Consider the following 22,421-nt stretch of genomic DNA (forward strand, 5'->3'; position numbering starts at 1 on the left):
GATTTCTTAATGATTTGAAGTTAATTACACTTTATCAATCACTGTCTCAGAACAAGTTAATGACTAGGGAGAAAACAATTCAAGGGCACCAAACCTCACCTGAAAAAAAAAAAAAACCCCAAAAAAAAAAAAAAAAAAAAAAAAAAAAAAAAAAAAAAAAAAAAAAAAAAAACAAGAGAAAAATAAACACTTCACTTCAGATTTGGGCACACAGAAACAGTGAGAAAATATGGCTGGACAGGGCCAGAAGTTGTCAAGCCATTTATCAGGTGCCTAGTGCAGGGAAAGAAATACTACTCCTGGCAACTGTTTCTCTAATCTATTTTTAAAGGCATAAATATAAGAGGATCCACATTGTTCCTGTCTGGATCTCTCCCAGCTCTGCCTTGCCTCTTTCAAAATCACCTTCTAGGAGACTACATAACCAAATTTTGAAGTCCCAAATCAGTGGTGCTTGTATCACCTCACTCTCTAGAAAAAAAAATCACTGGCCCTACACTATCACGTTAAGTGGTCTCAAGGCAGCTTTCAAAACACAAATAAACAAAAAATTCTACTTCGAAAAATTAAGTTATTAAAGAAGCTAACATAATAAGCAGACAAATAATAATTTAGCATAACTTAACCACAGCCAAACAGTTAAATGTTAAAAATTGAACTGGGAACTACACAGGTGAGTAATGGAAACACAAATACGAAAGGAAACACCTTCTACAAGGGAAGAAGCTTTCAATGAAAGAATGAATCATCCTATAGCTGTGCTACAGTAGCTATCAAAGCTACAGTTTTATCTTTTCCTCCTTTAAGAGATTCTCACTCACATAATAAGCCTTGCCCCCCAAAACCAGTTTAAAAATATATTAGGAATTCTACTACTTTTAGATGACATTGCCCTGCATTACACTGTTGTAGGCATTAGAAACCAATCCACTGAGATGAAAAAATTAGCTCTAGGATACAAAAATATTTCCTTCTGTTTTTCAAGATACAGAAGTATTTTAGTCCATTACCAGTCTTGTCTTGAAGCCAAGAATGCTAATACTTTGCTGGTCATTTCTTAGCACTGTTGGTCAGACCACGGCTGTGCATGCATTCAAAGAGTTTCAGGGACATCCTCCATGCCTCTGAGTACATGTTTTTCCAAGATGAAATTTCTTTTTGAAAGAAAGTCTCACTCAAAACATAACTGAGTACCTGACTCTGCATTGCTGCAATCAGTTAGTTGCCTTAACATTTACAGAGAGATAAAACAAGGAAAACAAACATCCTAACACTGCACCCCAATGAGGTAACTGTAAACTGAAAGACAGTTTACTGAAAACAGAAATTTGGAAACAGCTCTTCAAATTCTAAAGTTAGAATCATGAAATAATGATAAGTAAACTGTAACTCAAAATAGCCAATGTCAGATGAAGTACAGTCTATGAGATGTTTGCATGTTGTTACACTGAAGAAACAATGGCTTGTGCAAATTGAACTGATTCCAGCCTGAGCTTCAGGACATTTTTGACACTTAAGAAAATAGTTCCTTTAATCTTTAAGTGTCAAAGACTAATTTCACAATGTCTAATTTATTAGTAGTTCCAAGCATGTTCCCAACATACTTTCTATACCAGCTGCAACCATTTCACTTATAGGAATCTGCAATATGAGTTGGCTTCAGTTCCTAGGAATGACACTGCAGTCAAAACTCTTTAAAAGATGTTTGTGCATGTACCTGAGGCATCCAATGTTCTGAAATTGTCAACACAATACACTTAAAATGGATCAATCACCATAACCAAAACCACCACCACCACCAAACACCACCCAAACAAAACAAAACAACAAAAAAAAAACAAAACAAAAGACCAAAACCAAAATGTTCATGATGTTCCCAAGACATCCTCAATCACAGGCTGTGGTTGTGTATATATTAAATTCTTGAAGACTCAAATGAGAACAGTCCACCTTGGCACTCCTCTTACGTAAATATGGGATCAAAGAGAGTATATTCCTACTGCCTTATCTTGGCAACAACTTATCACATGAGGCAAGGCTGGTCCATTAGAAGGGTATTTCTGGTTTACCACAAGTAATTCTAGCTCTGGACACCAAGAGAGAAGAGGGTAGTCAGTGCCTATCACCAAAGATGCCCCTAACAGGCGGTTTTCTATTTCATTTCCAAATGGCTCTCTACAATAGCTCTGTCCCCAGGCTGTGAGGACACAGGTAATGTATAAGCTACATTCAGGAAAAAAAAAAAAAGAAAAAGAAAAAAAGACACTGGGTTACCATGGGACAACTGCTGCCACTGCCCTCAGCAAGGACGAGGATACTTGCACTGCTCCTTCCCTCACGATAACTGGACATAGCTAGCCGGGAGATGCCTCCAGGCTGTTGGACAAACATGGGAAGGAGGGAAACTAGTGGGCTTCTAAGAGAAGCAAGAGACTTGCAGCAAAATTAAAATCTACAGTCACAGTGGAAATTTTGACAAACCTCAGAAGAGAAAGCAAACAGTTGGCTGAAACTAGAAAGACCCTGAAATTTTGCCCATATTAAAAAGAATGACACCCACGTGCAAAGATGGCAAAAGGAGATTCTTTTGTTTCAATGTTTTTTACATTTAAACTGGCAGATTCTGTTACAATACAAGGTATTATTCCTCTACTTTAATATTTTGTGTTCTAATAGCATCCATATTTCAGATTGGAAGGCTGCTGTTGTAGTAATTTGCAAGAAAATGTGAGAGTTTCACCTCAAGGCCCTGGTCAACTCAACTCCATCATTTAAAGTGGATGTATATACCACAGTCTTCCTATCTAAATTCTCCCCACGTAGTCCATTAACATTCTCTAAGCTTTCTCATTTTTACACAGATGTACTACACATGCACAATTAATTCCATGTCAGCATACCAAAAAGATCACCTCGTGCATCCTTACTCATCTGCCAACTCTTACATCCTTATCCATTCCCATGTCCCACATACACACAGAAAAAAAAGTATGAAGTAGCACAGAGCAGTCTACTATAATGCAAGTATTCTTTGAGAAGCAAATGTCCATATTTACATATGGAGATTTAATAAAAAAACCAAAGTCACTTACAATCTGTTCAGTTCTGAGCAATGTCAACAGAAACATGCACCTTGTTTTCCTCATTTATACTAATGGGAGCAAACACTCTGAAACAGGATAGACACCTGATTTTAAGCCCTGCGAACTCAGCCACTATCTAATCTATTACCAGTTTGACACCATGCAGAGAAATCTCAATTAATTTGGAAAGCCTTTTCCACTTTTATATTTGAGACAAATTACTGATCTTGTTACTTGCCAATATCCCGAATGTATTTTTGATGGAAAATGCAGCTTTACACATTTAAAGGGTGAAATGTATCCATTTTAGGCCGGTTCACTCTTAGGTAATTGTTTCTTCAAAGAGAGAATGACAGTTGAAATTTAGATATATGTTATGAAGGAAACTGATTACAATGTTTTTGCACATCCACATCTATTTCAGTCTAAGCTAAATGCAACCTGCCTTGCCACAAGATAGTGACTTCAAACCATCCATTTGTTTGCTGCAGGAAGTCACAAGCTGAGAACTGTAAAACCACATCCTGGAAAGAAAGTATCTGAGCAACAGACAGAAAAAATGTAAGAACATGTATACACAAGACCTGCAAACCCCAGACTGCTTTTTGGTCTGTGCTCTGCCCCTGAGCCCACTGAACTGATTTAAGTAACATCAACAGCTGTGGGAAGATCATCAAAGAAGACTGCTTTGCCCCTGATAAAGGAGCTGACTTCCAGGCTCAAAGCATGTAAATAATGTGAAAGAGCAAATCTAGTTCAGCCAAGGGAGCTGAACCAGGAAAGGCTTATGCTGAGAGGACAGACTAGATAAATCCTAGTTGCTTTAAGACTGAAATGGCAGCGAAGTGTCAGAACAAAAAAACAGTGGTATTACCAGATGCTAACAAATTTAGCACAGTGGATTATTGACACAGAGAACCTCAATCCTTCCTACAACTGAGGTAAAAACACTGTAAAATCTACTTCTGAAGAATAACATTTGAGCAAGATGGAAAAGCACATGCTCCTCACCCATCCAGACTTCAAAACAACCATGTGTTTCAAACAACCGTGGTGTTCCTGGCAATGCAGCGAAGCTCTACATAGTTTCATCTGTTTTGGAGAATAATGTATTTGGTCTATGTGCTATCAAAGGCTCAGGCCATCTTCATTTCCCACTAAATCTTCTAAAGTCAGTGATATTGTTTCTTCATTTGAAACACGGTTCCAAGTATACCACACTTTTAATAGGATTACCAGTATTTTGCCAAACCCCAAAGGGATGAATGAACCCAAACAATCCTAACTTTTCAAATTAAATTCCACTTTGTGTCTATGAAATTACTATTTTAAGACTGTAATTGAGGGACACTGGGAAGAAGCTCCCTACAAAACAGAACTGAAGTGTATCCCACATCATTCACTTCCCCTCTGATCCCCTTCTCAAGATGAGAGGAGAATCTTTACACCCAGACAGCAGTCCCCTTATTACTGCAAACACCAGGGCTTCTCCATCCATACAATCGTTGAGGGCCTGTTCTTCTCCTCATCCCCAAACCAACACACTGGTTAACCTTCATGGTTAACCAACTGTTGTAATTCACTATTCAGCAAAAGAGAAAGATGTGAAATACTTGCCCACAGGTCTTTCAGCCACCACTCAAAACTGTTCTCATTGTCAAAGTATTTCAAGCACCTGACCAGTCACACAAATCTTTATGCAGTAACTTTAAGTTCATCCCAATGGAATCCAGTCAAAAACAAATGGTGGTAATGGTCACCAACTACCTAAGCTACAGATTTCTTTACTCTCCAATAAAACCGAAGAGATCAAACACTACAAGGATTTCAAGAATCTAACACTTCAGATAGAAAAGACACGTAAAACATAAACCCAGAAATCACTCCAAAAACAAAGACAAAAAATAAAACCAGGAAGACCAGATATCTTCAGCTGAGAAACAACTAAAGAACAGATGATTCTGAGACAGATGCCAGCATTTTTAGACTTCAGCAAATATGGTGCCACTTGCTGATAATGCAAGATTTCACGTCCCTGAAAGCTAGCCCCTCAAGCCTTAGATATGTATCACTTCAAAAAAAGACAGACTTCCATACAGAATGTTTAGATTATCCCAAAAGTCTTCTGTAAAGTATTTCACATTAATTCTACACAAAAAACTCTTTTAACAAGACTCAGCCTTAATTTTCAAGGTCCACTAAAGATCTACATTTGTCTTTGGCTAGTCTGAGCAAAACAAGCCAAACCAATGTGCCCCATCAATGAGGCAAGACTGCATCTTAATTAAAAACTCATATCCAATATGCTGGTAAGTAGATAGCTTACCCTGAAATAGGAGTAACTTCACCTTTACATATTTCAAGATGCAGACTACACACTTACCCAGGACAGAAACCACAAGGATAAGCTGAGAAATGAAGTTACACAATCACTATGCTTGTCTTCTAATTTCTTATTCTTAATCGGCAGGCACTTAGGAACATGACTTCAAATGCAGTTACATTAATAGCCTGATGTCTTCCTTTACAAAAGATTAAACAATTATTATGGAAGTTCTTTTCTTATATCCAACCATGAAAACAAGGTTTAGAAAGAAGAAACAATTAGATGTCTCTTATAAAAAAAAACACCCCAGCAAAGCTTATCTCCTTCAATATTAATATTTTGTTTTAAAAGGATAATAACAAGTGTTGCTTAGTTAAGGAAGAGGTTCCTTTACAAGGAACAAAAAGCCAGTGTTTTCTACAAATATAGCAAGGGTCAACCATCAGTGTGAAGTGTTCACTCCACAAGTGCCAAAGTTTTAATAAAAAACCCCATTTATTACAACAGAATATTACAAACAACTAGCTTCAGTGATCAACAAATAAAACTTTACAAAATGCAAACAATGTTCCAATTGTGGAGTGACAGATATTCCAAGTTTACAAACACATCATCTTTTTGTTTATGCCCACTTAAAAATCATTTCCAGTCTGCTTTATTTTCCATCAAATACAGTACGTTTATCCAAACAAAAGCATGTACATTCAATATAGAACATTTTGAGCAACAGCTACAATCTCAGTTCCCATTCACAGTATTTTTAGTGCAATGCACTAACAGGGCCAAATAGTTCTCTATCCATAAAAGTATTTTTACTCCTGATCTTGTGATCAACATTTAGATATATTTTATACAAAAAGTATATATGAACATGAGGCACCTCCCTAAGTAAGGGAGTGAACCTATATAAAAAACATGGTATTTCTTCCGATGTACAATACCTTTCAAATTGTAACAATTTGACACAAATCACTAAACAAAGTATTTTCTAAAAGGTAAAAAATAACAAAACCACAAACCGACAAAAAAACCCAAAACAAACCCATGGACGCATGAAACCTGCCAAGAATTTCAACATGGTAGGCATGGGACTGTTTTACTACAATCTTGATTAAAAGGTTAAAAAAAAGTATCTAAAACATTTTCCAAATTATGCAAAGTCAAGTGCTACCCATAGTGGTCATTTAAGATCTTGAGAGAAAATATATTTTGAGATTCTCCCATACTATCCTCCCTTTTTATTAATATTTAATGAAATAAGCTAACATTATAAGTGGTTGTGCACAGATTGTCTATAATACATCAGCAAATATTCACTACCTTCATATTAACATTAGTGTGTTGATCTTTCAAAAATAAACTGAAAAAATAAACTGCAACTATCATTAAAGTGCTTGTGTATAATTTTTTTTAAAAAAATTAAAGAATAGAGGAATGTGGATATTCTTGTAAACTTCCCAGATGTTTACAGAGTTTTCCTACGAACCACATAGGGAAACATGAAGATCTTTGAAATTACTTCAGCACATGAAATTCAGCATGCCCCAGAACTGGGAAATTAGTCAATATGAACAAACTGATGTTATGGCAAATACTAAAAATTAGTACAATTCAGCCAATACACACTACATTGTTTGCTCTTATACATTCATTTGAAATAAATTTAAAACAGTATATACCACAACATTTACCAAAGTAGGATATCACAAAGTTTGAGCTATCCATCAACTAGCACTACCAGGGAGGACCAGTATGGATGATTTCCATGGATGAGCTTTCTGGAGATGATTTCCTAAATGAGGAACAGAAACCTTCTTCCAAAGCTGCTGTTCATTGACTTGCCTCTGGTGTACTTTTTTGTAATTTCAGAAAGTTTTTTCTATCCTGTGTCAGACCACAACTGCATAGATAACTGCTAATTTAGATGCATGTGCATTTCAACTACTTCAGTGTTTTGGGAGGTGGCACTGTCCCACTGGCAGTCAGTGGTTACTAATATATTAAGAAAAAAAACAGCTTATGAAAATACTTCCTCCTTGTAGTACCATTACCAAGACTTAGCGGTTCCAAAACAAATTAAAAAGTCTTTTTCATTCAAGTGTACTTCCAACTTTCCAAACATCACTTGAACCTATCTGAAGAGAAAGGGGAGTAAATTAATACTTTGAGTTTACCCATATAATTCTGTTCAAAAATACACAACATAAATAATTTACAGGACTAAATTTTTAATTCTTAAATTCAGCACAATTCAGGGTCCAACTTACAGAATTTTTGAAGTTCTGTCCCACTTAACCAGGATTTGTTAGAAAGTCACAAAAGCACCACATTACAATTTAACATATCTCCGTGGTTATTCACTAGGAAAGCTAAACTCAAATCAAATTACCTCCTGGAAAACAGCATTTCAGAGTTGAAATATAGAACAAGGCACATATACTTGGTTTTATTTTTACCAAATATGCTAGAAAGATAATTCTGAATAAGGATGTTAAAAACTCTTACAAATATCACTGTATCATATGTACTACCTCTCTTCATTATAATTTTTTGTACAATCCCCCAATCCTCAGGCATCAGTCAGTCATTCTGAAATACAAACTGACTGCATACAAATATTTCCTTTTATAAAAGGTCCTTTAAAAATAGGCCACCTTTAACATGAAGGCTATGGAAAACTGAGAAACTACAAATACAACCCTTCCAAATGTAAAAAACTCCCAGAGTACCATATAAGCACAAGTTTAGAAAATTCTTGGCCATACTTTCATACATTTTGATGCTTAAAAATAAACTTTGATAAGACTTGAACAATTTAAACCAATAATGACCAGAAGTTTCCAAACCCAGGCTTATATAAATAAGCATTAAAAGAATGAAATCATAAATTTGATTATTTCAAAGGTGTTTGCAGGCACCTAATCCATGATTTTAAATCAAAGCAATTAGGCAACCAAATTACATTCAAAAAACTGTTCTATGCATTTTTGTTGACAGGGTATAGGCAATACACATTAAATAAAAAAAAAATAATTAAATTCACAAATGCCAATTCCAGTAATATCATAGACTTTTAACAGCTTTTACTGTAGTATCTTTAGTACTTCTTCAACTGGTCACAATGAATTAATTAACAGATTATGTTATCCAAACCAAACAAAATTATTATTAATTTTAAAAAATTGCTATTTCAAAAATATTAGCTTGATTACAACAGATGCCTTAAGACAATTTAAAGAGTTGACTCAATACAGTTTAATGTATATTCCAGCTTCCTACAATCACAAATTAAGATTTTGCCTCTTTTTAAAAATGCTAAAACCAAAATATAAGAAACGAATTTGAAATCTACCGTTGCATTTAAGCTGTTAAACCATAAAATCCATGAGAAAACATGTTTTCGGCAACAAATCAACAACAGCACAAGAAATTCAGTGGTATTGTTGGGGTTTAAAAAAAAAAAAAAGACAAAAAAAAAAAAGACAAAACACTTTTTATTTTTCCTCACCAGACAACAGCTTTAGATCTTGTACTTCTGCCTTTGGTTTTATTTTCTTCAGGTGAATGAGATACATTTGCTTTGTGGGTTTTCTTATGATGTTCTAGAAAAGCTTTTCTGGCAAATGCTTTCCCGCATTTATTGCATCGGTGCAGAGAAAAGTTTTTTGTTACTTTTACTTCAATGCCAACATCAGCTCCTTCATACTTTTTATTGGGAGAATTAGATGTGATATCCTGTTTTGAACCAATCTGTTTTGTTTCATCCCTCTGAGGGCCTCTTTTTGTCACCTTATTTAGAACAAGATCAATTGGTTTTTTAATTGCTCTAATTTCTAAACTTGCAGTTATTTTCCCAAGGTAGCGTGGTGATTTTTTATGAACCACAGTTATATGCCTTATCACATCACGTTTGCGACGCGTTTCGTAAGAGCAGAGTGGACACCTGTAGTATTTAACATAAATATTATTTCCATCTGTGTGTAATTCAATGTGTTTTGTCAAGTTCTGTTTAGAAGTAAATTGGCGCTTACAGAGTTTACAGTAAAGCTGCTTGAAGTCAAAGCCAGCTGAAAGTTTTGGCTTCCTGTTTTTTTGCTGGCCACCTGCAGCAGATGCATTGGTTGATTTGGAGGTTGATTTAGCGGTTGATTTGGAGGTTGATTTAGTGGTTGATTTAGAAGTTGATTTAGGGTTTTCAGCATCTTGTTTAACTCTGTTTTTCTGTGCTGATGGTGTGTTCTTTTTCTCATTTGAATGATTTGTTCCCTTTAATTCATTCTGTGGAGAAAGAGATATGGAAGGGGGTGAAGGTTCTACAGAATCTGCTGATTCAACTTTTATTTCTGTGCCATTGGCAGTATTGTTGGCTCCTTTCTCTCTTTTAGAGTTCTTTCCAGAAAGAGTTATCTTGTGAACAATTTGCATGTGCCTTTTCAGCATTATTTGTGAACTATATTTTCTCTTGCACAGAAGGCACTTGCATGCAGTTAAATTGTATTCAGCCTTTGAAGATGACTTTTGTTTTCGGGTCTTAAAAGATTTTTTAGCAGAAACTGTATCCAAGAACAAAGGTTGCCCAGGTTTGGTAGCTATATCAGGAGTAATGGAATCCCTCCTTAATCCTCTATGAACTTCATCAAAATGCCTCCTTACGTTGGCTTTTGTAGCAAATGATTTGTAACATACAGGACAACTTCTACCTAATGCTACAAGAACATTCTTATTTCGTCCTTTTGCAGAGCATTGGTTTGGTTTCTTTTTTGTTTCTATGTACTTCTTTAGCTCTTCCATCTTTTTTTTGTGCACTTTTCGAATGTGCCGGCGTACACTGCGTCTTGAATGAAATTCTTTCCTACAAAGGCAACAAATCAACTGGTGGCCATAATCAGAATTATCCAGAGAGTCCAACTCAGGATTTACTGCTGGAGGCTGTTCTTCAGGAGTAGGTATCACCTTGTTTGTAACAGGATCAGCAGGAGGTAATTCTACTGTCTCCCCAGCTGGGACTGGTGCTGGAGCTGAAAGAGTCTTGGGTTGCTCAGTGCTGGGTTCCTGTACCTGTACTGGAGCTTGATCAGGGGTATGGCTACTTTCTGTGTTCTCATCTGGGCTATCAGTCCTTGACACATATTGAAATACAGCATTTTGATTAGTTTCTATAGGTTCCAATGTAATTACATATTCTTGCTTATCTACCCGTGGATAGATGGCTTCAAGGAGGTCATTTATGGCTTGACTCTGCTTATCTTTTATATCTGGGAGGTCTGTGAAAAGAGGAAAAGGTATTTTTTAATGATTTGGTTATTTCCAATTATTAAAATCTCAAAGTAGCTTTTAAATACTGTGTGAATTCAGCCTCCAAATTTGCACAAATCCTGTATTTATACTCTCTGAACACTCGGAGGTTTTGAGTAATCATTACAAGTTGCTTTTTTATTAAAAGCCAACATTGGAAATACACCCTTCTAGCACGCTAATGCAAAAGCCACCTGAACTAAATATCTGTATGCTCAGAATTAAGCTGGTCTTTAAAAATCTGTATCAATTGCAAAAATAACATCATTTGACTGCGCTTGTTCTGCAGGTGTGCAACTAAGCCTGAAGTATCATTAGAAACCAATTTTCCTACTGCTGGAAACAGGCACTATCAACAAAGGAACCTAATTCTGGAAATAAGCTCTTCTCTGTGAATTCTGAACAATCCTTACAAAGAATGAAACATCTGTGTAACCTGAGCATTGCATGAGGACATAAGTAGATACTATTTTACAGGGCTCAGTAATATTCTGTTATTAAATGCCAGATTAGTTCAGTGATCTAGTTCCCAGCATAATACATGAAGCATCTGCACTAGCATAAAGAGGAAGCCAGGGTACTACAGCAGAAAGGTGAGGCACTGAGATGACACAGTTCAAATCACTGTGGATAATTTTAAAGATGTGATTCCTGGTAACAGCTAATTAAAAACCCACACTCAGTTATTCCTTCAACACTCTCAGCAACACATAGGAAGAGCATCAGTACAAGAAATACGCTCTTTTGTTGCTCAGGACCCATCTTTTAACACTGAATTTTTAACAGCTTTTGCAGTCAGTTTCAGATAGGACTATTCATATAATTTTTACCAAAAGTAAAAAATCCTTCCTATTTTATAGCAACTTTTAAGATTACTTTGTGACTATATTAAATGAATGCATCTCAAAAAAGTTATGAGGGAATAGTCTTTGGAATTCTTTACCATGGGGGTCCTGCTTCTTTTTCACTATCTTTTATTTATTGAAAAAAACTCTCACTTAATTCAATAATAACTATACTCAATTTCGTAGAAAACTTAAGTATTTATACAGTTTTATTCAGAGCATGTATTGTTATTCCCTTTATTTTCACCTCTCATAGTGAACAGTGAGTATGTTACTTTTATGTTACTTCATAAAACATATGGAAGTGAATCACTCAACGGCTAGAATGTCAGGAACTGGACATGAAGTGTTTCCTCAGCGCCATCCTGTTTCACTCAGAACCTATTGCATCTAAGTCAGATGCACTTCTAACCTTGCTTTGAAAATACAAGTCATCCCTTTTTACGGAGAAGCTCTGTGACTCTCTAACTAGCCAAGCACACGTATTTAAGGAAGTTGACAGTACCAGTCTTTTCACCTTCTCCTTCACAGCACTAGCTGACACTACATGGGAAAAGAGTCATCTAAGTATATCTGTTTGTTCCCAATATTTTAAATATTGAGGTAGGAAAGCATTAATCAGGAAAGAAAAATCCTCACTGCACCTACGTTGATCTAGTCAAGAGATCAAGATAATTAGAAAAGTTTACAAAACATTTTTGAATGCTGGCACATTTTCAAAGTAATCAGCTTCAACAAAAATCTTCACTGGAATGAGACTTATTAATAAGGTTTTTTTCCATAAAAATACAGTTTTTCGATTTGTTTTAATAATAATGTTTAATTTCTACAACAAAGGTTTTGGGTTAGCTATGATCACATCAATCATGTTAAAGCAGCATGAAGTGAAATGAAGCACAGGTCGTTAAAGAAAAGGGTAAACTTTTTAGTCCATGTTTCATAATGAATAAGACTAAAAGACTGTATCCATGACACAAGCACTATAAGTGCTTCCCCAGCACAGGAGAATACTATGGATGTTGACCCAAGCCAGGATCCAGCTGAAGTCCACCACAGCTATGATGATCTAAAAGTGAAAGATCTTTTAGACCCACTCTTTCTGCGAGATTATTTCTCAGTCCTTTGACATACTTTCTCTATCTTTCACAGTAAAGAAGGACAGAAAGAAAAGAAAAAGGGGACAGAGGAACAGCAATTGTTAAGAGTGACACTCTTAATCAAAAGGTTGGATGTACAAACTACCTAGCTAATTATGACATCGGCATGGGTCGCAGTTGTTAATTCATATAAAGTCAGTGCTGTAACTTCTTCAATACCATAAAAGTGATCTACATGTTATTACTGAAATGTAACTCCACCTTTTCTTTTGCATTTTTGTTTCAGACGTGTTTGTATAAATGGTAAAGAAAGGTAATTTTTTCAACTTCATATAGCTTTATTAAATATTTCAATTAGTAAGACTTACTATCATCCATCTGAAGACTTGGAGGACAATAAAACTTTTTATGAGTAATTAAATTTGGTAATCCTCTGAAGAGACTCCGGCACAATTTACACTCAAAAATGGTGTCCACATCTTTTAACAAGATATGTTTAAGTTGTTTCGTTCCTGTAATAAAAGAAATATTACACTTAGGGAAGGTTTTCTGTTCATCTTTTAATTCACATCATCCCATGAAAGTGGAGACATTTTAAAACATGAATAATTATAACAGCATTTTATCTTTTGTTAATGCTATTTCATCGCACTATAAGTTTATGATACATACTCCAAATTTCACTATGAAAAACAGACTAGTATGAAAAAAATCCTCCAGGATTACACACGTTACAGTTTATAGGGAAGTGCAATGATTTATGATAAAAACTAACAGCTGACGTTAGGAAAGAGTCCACACTACAGTATTAGGTTGCTGCAATACAACTGCCCAACAGGAAGGAATAAGCACCTAGAGCATTTAAAGAAGCTTGTAGTATTTTTTCCTCTAGGGTTATCCAACAAGGCTAAGGAAAGATATATACAGCTATTTCATGGAAAAACAGCATCCGGTAAGGCAAAAAACTAAAGCATGAAATAAAGCAAATAGAATAACTAATAGGTGAAGAAATGTTACTGCATCTAGGTATCTGACCCAATACCAAGATGATGATGCTTAGGTGACACAGTAGATACACAGACATATTTTCAGTCCAATGAAAGGAAAATACAGATAATTAAATCCAAAACTTCTCTATTAAAAAATAGGCAGTGTGACAAAATATGCCAGTTTTCGAGACTTATACATTGTATCTAAAGATAATTAGATCTAGCATTGTTGATGTATTCCAGCCTCTGCCATGCTTAAAGAAATAAAGAATACAGTTTTTTTACACTTCAAACTTAAGCCTTCATTTCTTACCTCAAGAAAATTATGAAAGTAATGTCTACAATTAGCATGAATGATGAATACTTACCCACTCCAAATTAGAAAAAAAACACTAACCAGATTCAGCTAATTTCTCGATCTTGATTTTTCTTAGAATTGAATTAATCAAAACTAATCAAACAAGCAAAAATATAATGAAACTGGACCATGAATAAATAATATCAGACACCTATGAAACAGCAGCAAGACATTCTTCAAACTGAAATAAAAGTTCAAGTGCTCTATCACCACATACACTTCTCTTAAGAATTCCTTTTAAAGACCAAACTCAGAGTCACACTGCAGAACTATTTTCTGAATGAAACTCTTTCAAATATGAATAATTTCATATTACCTCGCAGTTCTTCAATACTAATAGGCTTTACCAAGAAAACCTTTTATTTCTTGGTGTAGAAATGTTTTACAAATGAGTTTTAGCAAAGTACAGTGTCGTTGTCTTCTTCAATGGTTGTTTAAAACTGGAACCCAAACTTGACCATCTGAGGTTACCATCCAGTTTTTGTCCTCTCCTATGCCTTCCTGGGCCACCCCTCACTGCTCTTTTTTTTAGTGTTATTAACCTCACCTTCATTTGACCTGCATTTTTACAAACAGACTACTGGACAAATATTTAGATATAGCAACAAACAAAAAATGTAGAGAGTTCCCCCCAAAAGCAAGTTGTTTACTCAGATCTCACCAACCAACATTTGAATTTCTGCATATAAAGACAACCACTGACAAAAACCTGTCTGAACAAAACTGAAGATCCTCCATGTAAATAAAATTCCTGTGACATACAAAACTATAATTCACACCAAATTATATTTCAAACAAAATGCTTCCAATTTGGTGACAGCACACAATAAACCAGAATTCGCTCATGCTGTTCATGCACACTCTAGCCACAAACCCCTCTCCCAAAAACAGAAAAAAAAAAATAAAAATCATCGAATCATCTCCACTACTTCCCAACTGAGGGACACAAAAGTTCCTCATTCTCTCTCCTGTTATAGTGATATTTCAGTCTCCCCCTGTTCAGCACTGAAATGTTTTTTTTCCAATACAAATTACTGGGTTTAAGAATTACTGGATGCGATTAAAGGATTTATGAGATACTGAAAGTCACTCTATATGACACAGTAGTCACTCTGGCTTCAAATCACCCTTATGCAACTACGAAGCTTTTCACTGGTGGGAGCAGAAAAATAATTGATCCTTTTGAATTAAACTGCAGACCTTTAGGAACTTCTGAAAACTGCAAATGAATTTACAACGTCCACTGGTTTCATGGACACAGCAGGTAGAGGAAAAGCAAATCACCTCCTTATTCTTCACCTACTGTAGATTGTGCCAAAAAGCAGTCAGTTCTGCCCACATATGCTGCCTCCAGCTTACCAAAGTCTTCTCTATTTTGCAGTTACATCTAAGTGGGGCAGTGATACCTTGTCCAATTTTCTTAATATTCATAAATATTGATGCTAGAATAACATCATAGTCACAAGAAATCAGTAGAAAACATTGATCATAACTAATACCTCTCTCTTAGAATACCAAAGTATGTGCCTTTAGCAAACAATTTCTTTTTTTAGAAAAGAAAAATAGATTCAAATTCACCTGTTACTCTTAATGCTTTGGGTGACAGAAGCTTTTGATAAAATTTCTTAAATCTCTATATCTATACCACAAGAGTCAAAATACTCTCCATAATGAAATGTTGCATGTTCAAACCCAACCAGAAATCTTGCTCTAGGTCCTTTTGCCTTCTGTCCAACTTTCCTGATGCAGATGACTGAAGACATCAAAGTAAGCTATCAATTTAACACCAGTGAGGACAATTTGGAAGCACCCCAGAGACAAAATACTTGCAACTAGTTTGTGGTATTACCAGCAGGGATTACACTGATCTGCTTCAAGTGAAAGAAGCCTGTCACACATATCTGAGGCCTCAGGCAACCTCAACCAAACTAAAAAATGTTACTAATGAATAATCTCACATCCAGTTTTTGTATTAAGTTGTTGAAATGCTAGTAGACAACTTGAACTCTGTGTCCTTTTTACAAGACTCAGACCAGATATGCATTCCATTGCACAGCAGCAATGACTTATACATGACACATTTCATATACTTAACAGCTCTATGTAGAAAAATCTAGAAACACATTCTTAGTAGCACTAAGGACCAAGGGTTATGAAAATAAAATGTTTGGTTTGCCGTATCAGAAGTGAAGAAACAGCTAGAAAACATTAAACATTTCAATCATCTCTGGGATGCTCCCTCGAAATGCTCAGTTGTTGTTCTTAAATTCATTGTTATGTATTGCAACTCCCAAAAACAATCAAGAAACACCTTAAAAGTAACATGATAATGCAATTTAAGAAGTTCAAGGTAAAGTTTTCTCTTCATGTCAGCAGTTTTATGATAAACCCATTAATAAAAGCAGGTAAAATGACACAAAGCAGCACAAAAAAATAATTTTTAATGATTCTGAAAGATCTATTTCTTCATTACTTTATATGAAAACTCTTATTAAAAGGAACACTTAATTCCAAAAATCTGCAAATAGTTTGCCAATATGCAGGAAGTCAGGTGTTGGTTATTTTAATATAGTAAATATACGTAACTCTTATAAAAAGGTAAGGAACTTTTTCAGAGTCAGGCATAGTTTCATACCTGATCGAAAACATTCAATGATTTGCTGAATACCAGATTTTGACGTTTGCAGAGGCTGCTGCAGTAACGGAGGATCACCAGGTTCCAACAGGTGTACTGAAATATATAAAAGGGTAATAAGCTATTAGAGAACAGTCAGGTGACTCCTATAAGTTATGAATTTTCCACACATACAGTAAACTAGATAAAAAGAAAGGCCAGGACTATAGTAAAATTAGTCTTATTCTACAATTTTCATCTAGATTGAATTAAAAAAGTCAATACTGAATTTTGCAGCCATGATACCTTCTGACAGTTTGCCGTAATTTTGACTATTTAAAGAAAACGTGTATTCAAAGCTACTTGTAGCAAACACAAAAACATATAAATATATAAAACAAAATTAACTCACTGGAAATTTCTGTCAATTAAAGCAATTCCCTAGAATAATCCTATTGTTAAAACCAAAACAAATGTACAGAAAAGCATTACCAATACTGTACTTCACAGCATACTATAGGCCTTCAATGTTGCTAGTACGCAACCATGAAACCAAATTTAAAGTAGCAATGATCAGAAAAAAAGCACAAGCATAACTGCACAGTATATATCAAAAAGAGTTATCATAGTATTTTTAACCAACAAAACCACATTCAAGACATGCTTCTGGTTCAAGCAAACTGAAGTAATATCTTATTTCTGATGTTTCATGCCACATCATATTCTTCATAAAAGCTATTGAAACTAAAATATATATTGATCAGGATGATTATTAGTTATTCCAATATGCAGTAGTTATGCATGTGAAAATTAATTGCATTCCATTGCTGTATATGCATATGGCAATTAAGCTTTGCTCAGAGAGAAAACCAAATTTTTTGTTTGCAAAATCATTAATTAGGTCTTTTTTTTTTACTTCTTATTGACAAAACAGTTAGCTTTGTACTTCATAAACCAGCTCCCACCTTATCCATCTGGTTTGATTTTAACCCCATTTTAAGGTTTCAGTTTCTAAATAAAGCACAGAACACCTCTAAGAAATCTTTTCTTAATAAAGAGCAGTAGAGGCATAATATAAAACTACTCACAGATTTACTATTTAAAGAAATTCTGACAGGAAAGTTGAGTTAAAAAATGTAAGGTTATAAATAAATTCAAACTGAAAAGAATATCAAAAGAAAAACACTCTAAATACACACATAACAACCATTACAAATCAGCTAATCATTTGAGGATCTCTAATAGAATGATGTATTGTATTCTACTAACCTACTCCCTATACTCGAAAATAATATATTTTAGTTTCCACACTGTCTCTACACATATGCATGTACAACACCCACTGACATCTACAGGAGTAATGCAGGGGAAGCAGATGTAACACACCGCTGTTAATTTGTCAGGCAAAAAAAGTATTTCAGCTTGTTTGAAGCATTAGAACAACTCAAAACCATTTAATCAACACAAAGAAATTATTCTACTAACTGAACAATAACTACTTTCAAATTACATTCAATTAAAGGAGCATAATCAAAGTGGCCATGCTCACACTTTTAACTATTAATTTCCCAAAACAAAAGTGAAAGCATCCAAATAGCACCTTTCTTTCCAAAACACAGGTGAAAGCATCCAAATAAACTCTACAAGAAGGCAAAAAGAAAGGAACAAAATTTTTTTTAAGGATACCAACTATAACAGTAGGCAGAACAATTTAAAAAATGTCTAGCAGGTTGGTATTCATTATATTTTCCACTGATGGTACCTTCCACATCACACAGCAGTGGAATGCAAACAGCCATTTCAGGACATGGTGGGTTTTTTCTTCTCTGAGAATAAGATCTTCAAGTTCATCAGAGCTCACCAGAGAAGACACGGAGTGAAAATATAAACAACGAATGTAAGAGATTGCCAGAAACATCATTTTACAAAAGATTCGGAACACTGCACTTTTTGGAAACAAAAAGACCAGTTGTTTTACACAGCTTCTTGCCCTCCTCTGCTCACTGCATACAATGCCCACGTGGTGGCTCGGGAATTATGGCATATCCTGCAGGACCTGAAAAATTCTCTTCCTGAAATAATCTTGAAGCGACAGTTCACAGATACCAAAAAAACATTTCCAAACAAAATTCAGAAACGTTTTATATCCAGAAGTGACACTAACGATACACATTTGCAACCATCGCAACGGTTTCTGCAAGCTTTAAACGAAGGGGATATGCAAAACGTGTGAAGCATCACACAGCACTATACCTGGCTCACAGCATCCATGGTGATGGTGGTCAGTCTGACAACACTTGTCCCTTAAAGGCATTTTCCGTGAGCACGACCCACTTTCTTTCTACATCCAGCAGCTCGCTTCTGCTGAAATAAGCAAATTAGCTGTCACGGCCGAAGCACAGGCGGCTCAGCAGAGCGCTAACTCCGCACACCCACATCCTGCGGCGGCAGGGCCGGGCAGGCCGGAGGCAGCGGCACCCTCGGCCCAGGAAAAGTTCCCATTGTTGTCGGCAGGTCCCACACCGCCCTCTGCAACGGCCACGCCGAGCTCGGCTCCGCTCCCGCCCTGCCGCCACCTGCGCCCCGGCCCCGGGAGAGCCCCCGGCCGCCGTCCTGCCCCGAGCCCAGCCCAGCCCGGCCCGGCGCGGCCCCGCGCCCCCTCCGCGGGCGGCTCCCGCCGCATTCCGTCCCCACCTCGCAGCTTCGTCCCGCAGCCCTGCCACCGAGAGGGGGTCCCTCGGCGACCGCGGGATCGGGGGCAAAGCCGCGCCCCGGCAGCCACAGCGGCGGCAGCGCTCCCGGGCCGGGCCAGGCGCTCCCGGGCGCTGTCGCAGCCGGAGTCGGGCGCGCCCGCCACGCGCAGCCCGGGCGAGAGCGGCGCGCGGCCGCAGGTGACAGCAGGCGCCCGGCGGGATGGAGAAAGCGCGGCGGGCGGGCACGGCGGGCCGGCCCTACCTGGAGAGGACGGCCGGCTTCCCTCTCCCCGAATTAAACTTTATTCGCCGCTGTCCCGCCAGAGCGGCGGCCGCTGACCCCGGAGCCGGATGGGCACGAGGGCAGGAAGTGACTGCGGCCCTGGCGGCGAGCGCCCGCCCAATGCGCAGGCGCGGCGCTGCCGTTGCGCGGCTTGGCCGCACAGGTGCCGGCGGGGCGGGGAACCCCGGACGGGCTGAGGCTGGGGCTGGGGCTGGGGCTGGGGCTGGGGCTGGGGCGAGGGGCGGTGCTGCTGCGCCGAGCGGGCCGCAGGGGCGGACTGAGGCGCAGCGGCCGCCGCTGGGCTGACCCGGCGGGCGGCGGAAACTGGTACCGTCTTTGTCCCTTCGGGAGAAAGGTCCGCGCTGATCCCGCGCACGCCCGCGATGTACAGGGCTGCCCTGAGGGCACCGCTGCTCGGACACCAGTGGGAGCAGCCCCCATCACTTGAGGTGGCATTTCTGCCCCCTCTCAGCCTGGTCTGTGCTGTTACAATTTAAACACGTACAAACACACACACAAAACCCCCAAACCAAAACAAACTAAATTCCTAGTTCTAATGAACCCACAAAAGAGAAATTAATTTTTTGAACACCTGGAGGAAAAACTCCTTTTCAGAGAGAGAATGATGTGATCTGTATTGCAAATATCGCCAAGAGGACGTCGGTGCCCGGGCAGCAGATGTCTCCAGATAGGTTTCACGGGGAGCCTGCTTAGTCCTGTGCTACTTTAGTGCACTTCTGTGGGCAGCTTGGGTTGATGGAAAGGTAATACTCAGTTTCTGCCAAGGGAAAGGATGCAATTAAGTTTTCTTACATGTAAGGAAAAGCTTCGGCTGTTTAAGGAAAACCTGGAAGGAAATGTAAAAAATAAGCACATCGTTACAGAAAAAAAAATGCTAAGTGATGGTACTAACACGGAAACAATCTGTCAAGCTCAGACTTGTAATAGCATCACTTCTTAATGGAGATGGGATCATGGTTTCAGACAAAGTTACAAGGCAGGTTACAGTTCATCTTAGAGTAAGGTATCTCACACTTTCTCAAATCAGACATGGAGAGACCTTACTGTCTGTGGCCATCCACTTGTGCACAATAATGTCTTCTTTTAAAACATGGACATTCATTTCACTAATCAGACTTTTTCCAAAGCAATGTGAGGACAAATTCAAACTCCATAAATTGCACTTGGGTTTTGGTTAATAAACTGGGAACACCTCAGGTATCAGAGAACAGTTTCAAACAGCCAAGTGCCAAGTAGCATCTTAACTCTGAAGTACTGCAGAAGTCAGTTGAAACCTTTATGTCAGACAACCAAACACAGGGTTTGGGTTTGGATCTCTATATATGTGCAGAGGTGGTCTCACTTCGAGCTTAGCTATTTCCTGATCTCTGTTGTGTTTTAGACACAGAGTGGAAGGGGCCTAAAGTCCACTCAGCCATGCACCTGTGCTCAGCCCATATATAGAGCATTTGGGTAAAACTGCAAAGCTCATGGGTAACAAAGTGCAAGGAACATGGCTGAGAGCTCTAGTTCCGCACAACAGCCTACTGACTGTTGTACTTGACCAAGTATTGAACTCAGAGAATTAACATTCCACATCTCCCAGGAGATGTGAGAATCAGATTCAAAGATTCTCTTCCTTTCTCTCTGATGCCACTGCACTACAAAGGTTTAAAGAGTAGAGTAACAAACTGCTTAACTTTGTGTGTTGGTTATTTACTATGAACACTGGTAGCCTTGTCACCAATATAATTTTATTGAGTGATCAAAAAATAAGAAAGAGAAAAGCAACCTGAAAATCATAAATCAGCAATGGAAATTTAGAATCTCTTGGTTGTATTTGGGCTTCTGTGTTTAGCCACTTTCAATGTGACTTTTTTTCCCCCTCAAATCCGATTAAGTTTCTCTGTTTACACTTTATGGCCTGTGTCAGGTTTGCTTGGCAAAGTTTTGGTAGTCGAGGGGCTATAGGGGTAGCTTCTCTGAGAAGATGCTGAAAGCTTCCCACATGTCTGACAGAGCCAATGCCAGCCAGCTCCAACGCAGACCTTCTGCTGGCCAAGGCCAAGCCAGTCAGCAATGTAACACCTCTGTGATAATAAAATTAAGAAAGAAAAATTGTAATTGTGGCCAGAGAAGAGAGGAGTGAGAATATGTGAGAAACAGCCCAGCAGACACCAAGGCCAGGGAAGGAAGTGCTTCAGGTGCCAGACCTGATATTACCCTGCAGCCCATGGTGCAGACCATGGTGAGGCAGCTGTGCCCCTGTAGCCCATGGAGGACCTCACACTGGAGCAGGTGTATGCCAAAAGGAGACTGTGATGCTGTGGGAAGCTCACACTGGAGAAGGCTTCTGGCAGGACCTGTGGACCTGTGGACAGAGGAGTCCACACTAAAGCAGGTTTGTTCGCAGGAGTTGTGATCCCACGGGGGACCCAAACTGGAGCAGTTTGTTCCTGAAGGGCTGACTCTCTATTGAGAAAAAGGGCCCATGCTGGAGCACTTCATGAAGAACTGCAACCTGTGGGAAGAACTCATGTTGGAGCAGGGGAAGAACTCCTCGCCCTGACGAAGAAGCAGCAGCAGAAACAATATGACATAACTCCAATTCCATATCCCCCTGAGAAGCAGCAGCAGAAACAATATGACATAACTCCAATTCCCTATCCCCCTGAGAAGCAGCAGCAGAAACAATATGACATAACTCCAATTCCCTATCCCCCTGCGCTGCTGGTGGGAAGGAGGAAGAGAACTGGGAATAAAGTTAAGACCGGGAAGAAGAGAGGGGTGTGGGAAGAATGTTTTTAAGATCAATTTTACTTTTCATTATCCTACTTT

At 38.1% G+C, this 22,421-nt stretch overlaps 1 protein-coding gene across 7 annotated transcripts in view; it reads right to left on the reverse strand.

Moving 5' to 3' along the window:
• Nucleotides 1–19,693, reverse strand: part of ZNF800 (zinc finger protein 800) — a 29,823-nt gene extending 10,130 nt beyond the window's left edge. For 2 of the 7 annotated variants that reach the window (XM_017818234.1, XM_017818240.1), the window contains exons 1-5: nt 19,563–19,693; nt 18,861–18,971; nt 16,629–16,724; nt 13,015–13,158; nt 8,918–10,673 (exon numbers count right to left, since the gene is read on the reverse strand). In XM_017818234.1, the coding sequence (XP_017673723.1) occupies nt 8,918–10,673; nt 13,015–13,158; nt 16,629–16,724; nt 18,861–18,921 (2,057 nt within the window). In that variant the 5' untranslated portion in view covers nt 18,922–18,971; nt 19,563–19,693. Of the gene's footprint in view, nt 1–5,892; nt 7,545–8,917; nt 10,674–13,014; nt 13,159–16,628; nt 16,725–18,860; nt 18,972–19,301; nt 19,420–19,562 lie in introns of those variants that run through there. The other 5 variants (XM_017818238.1, XM_017818239.1, XM_017818235.1 and 2 more) reach the window with 5 other exon arrangements.
• Between the last annotated feature and the right edge of the window lie 2,728 nt (nt 19,694–22,421).

This window comes from Lepidothrix coronata, unplaced genomic scaffold (assembly GCF_001604755.1).
Source record: "Lepidothrix coronata isolate B3197 unplaced genomic scaffold, Lepidothrix_coronata-1.0 Scaffold66, whole genome shotgun sequence".
Classification (NCBI taxonomy): domain Eukaryota; kingdom Metazoa; phylum Chordata; class Aves; order Passeriformes; family Pipridae; genus Lepidothrix; species Lepidothrix coronata.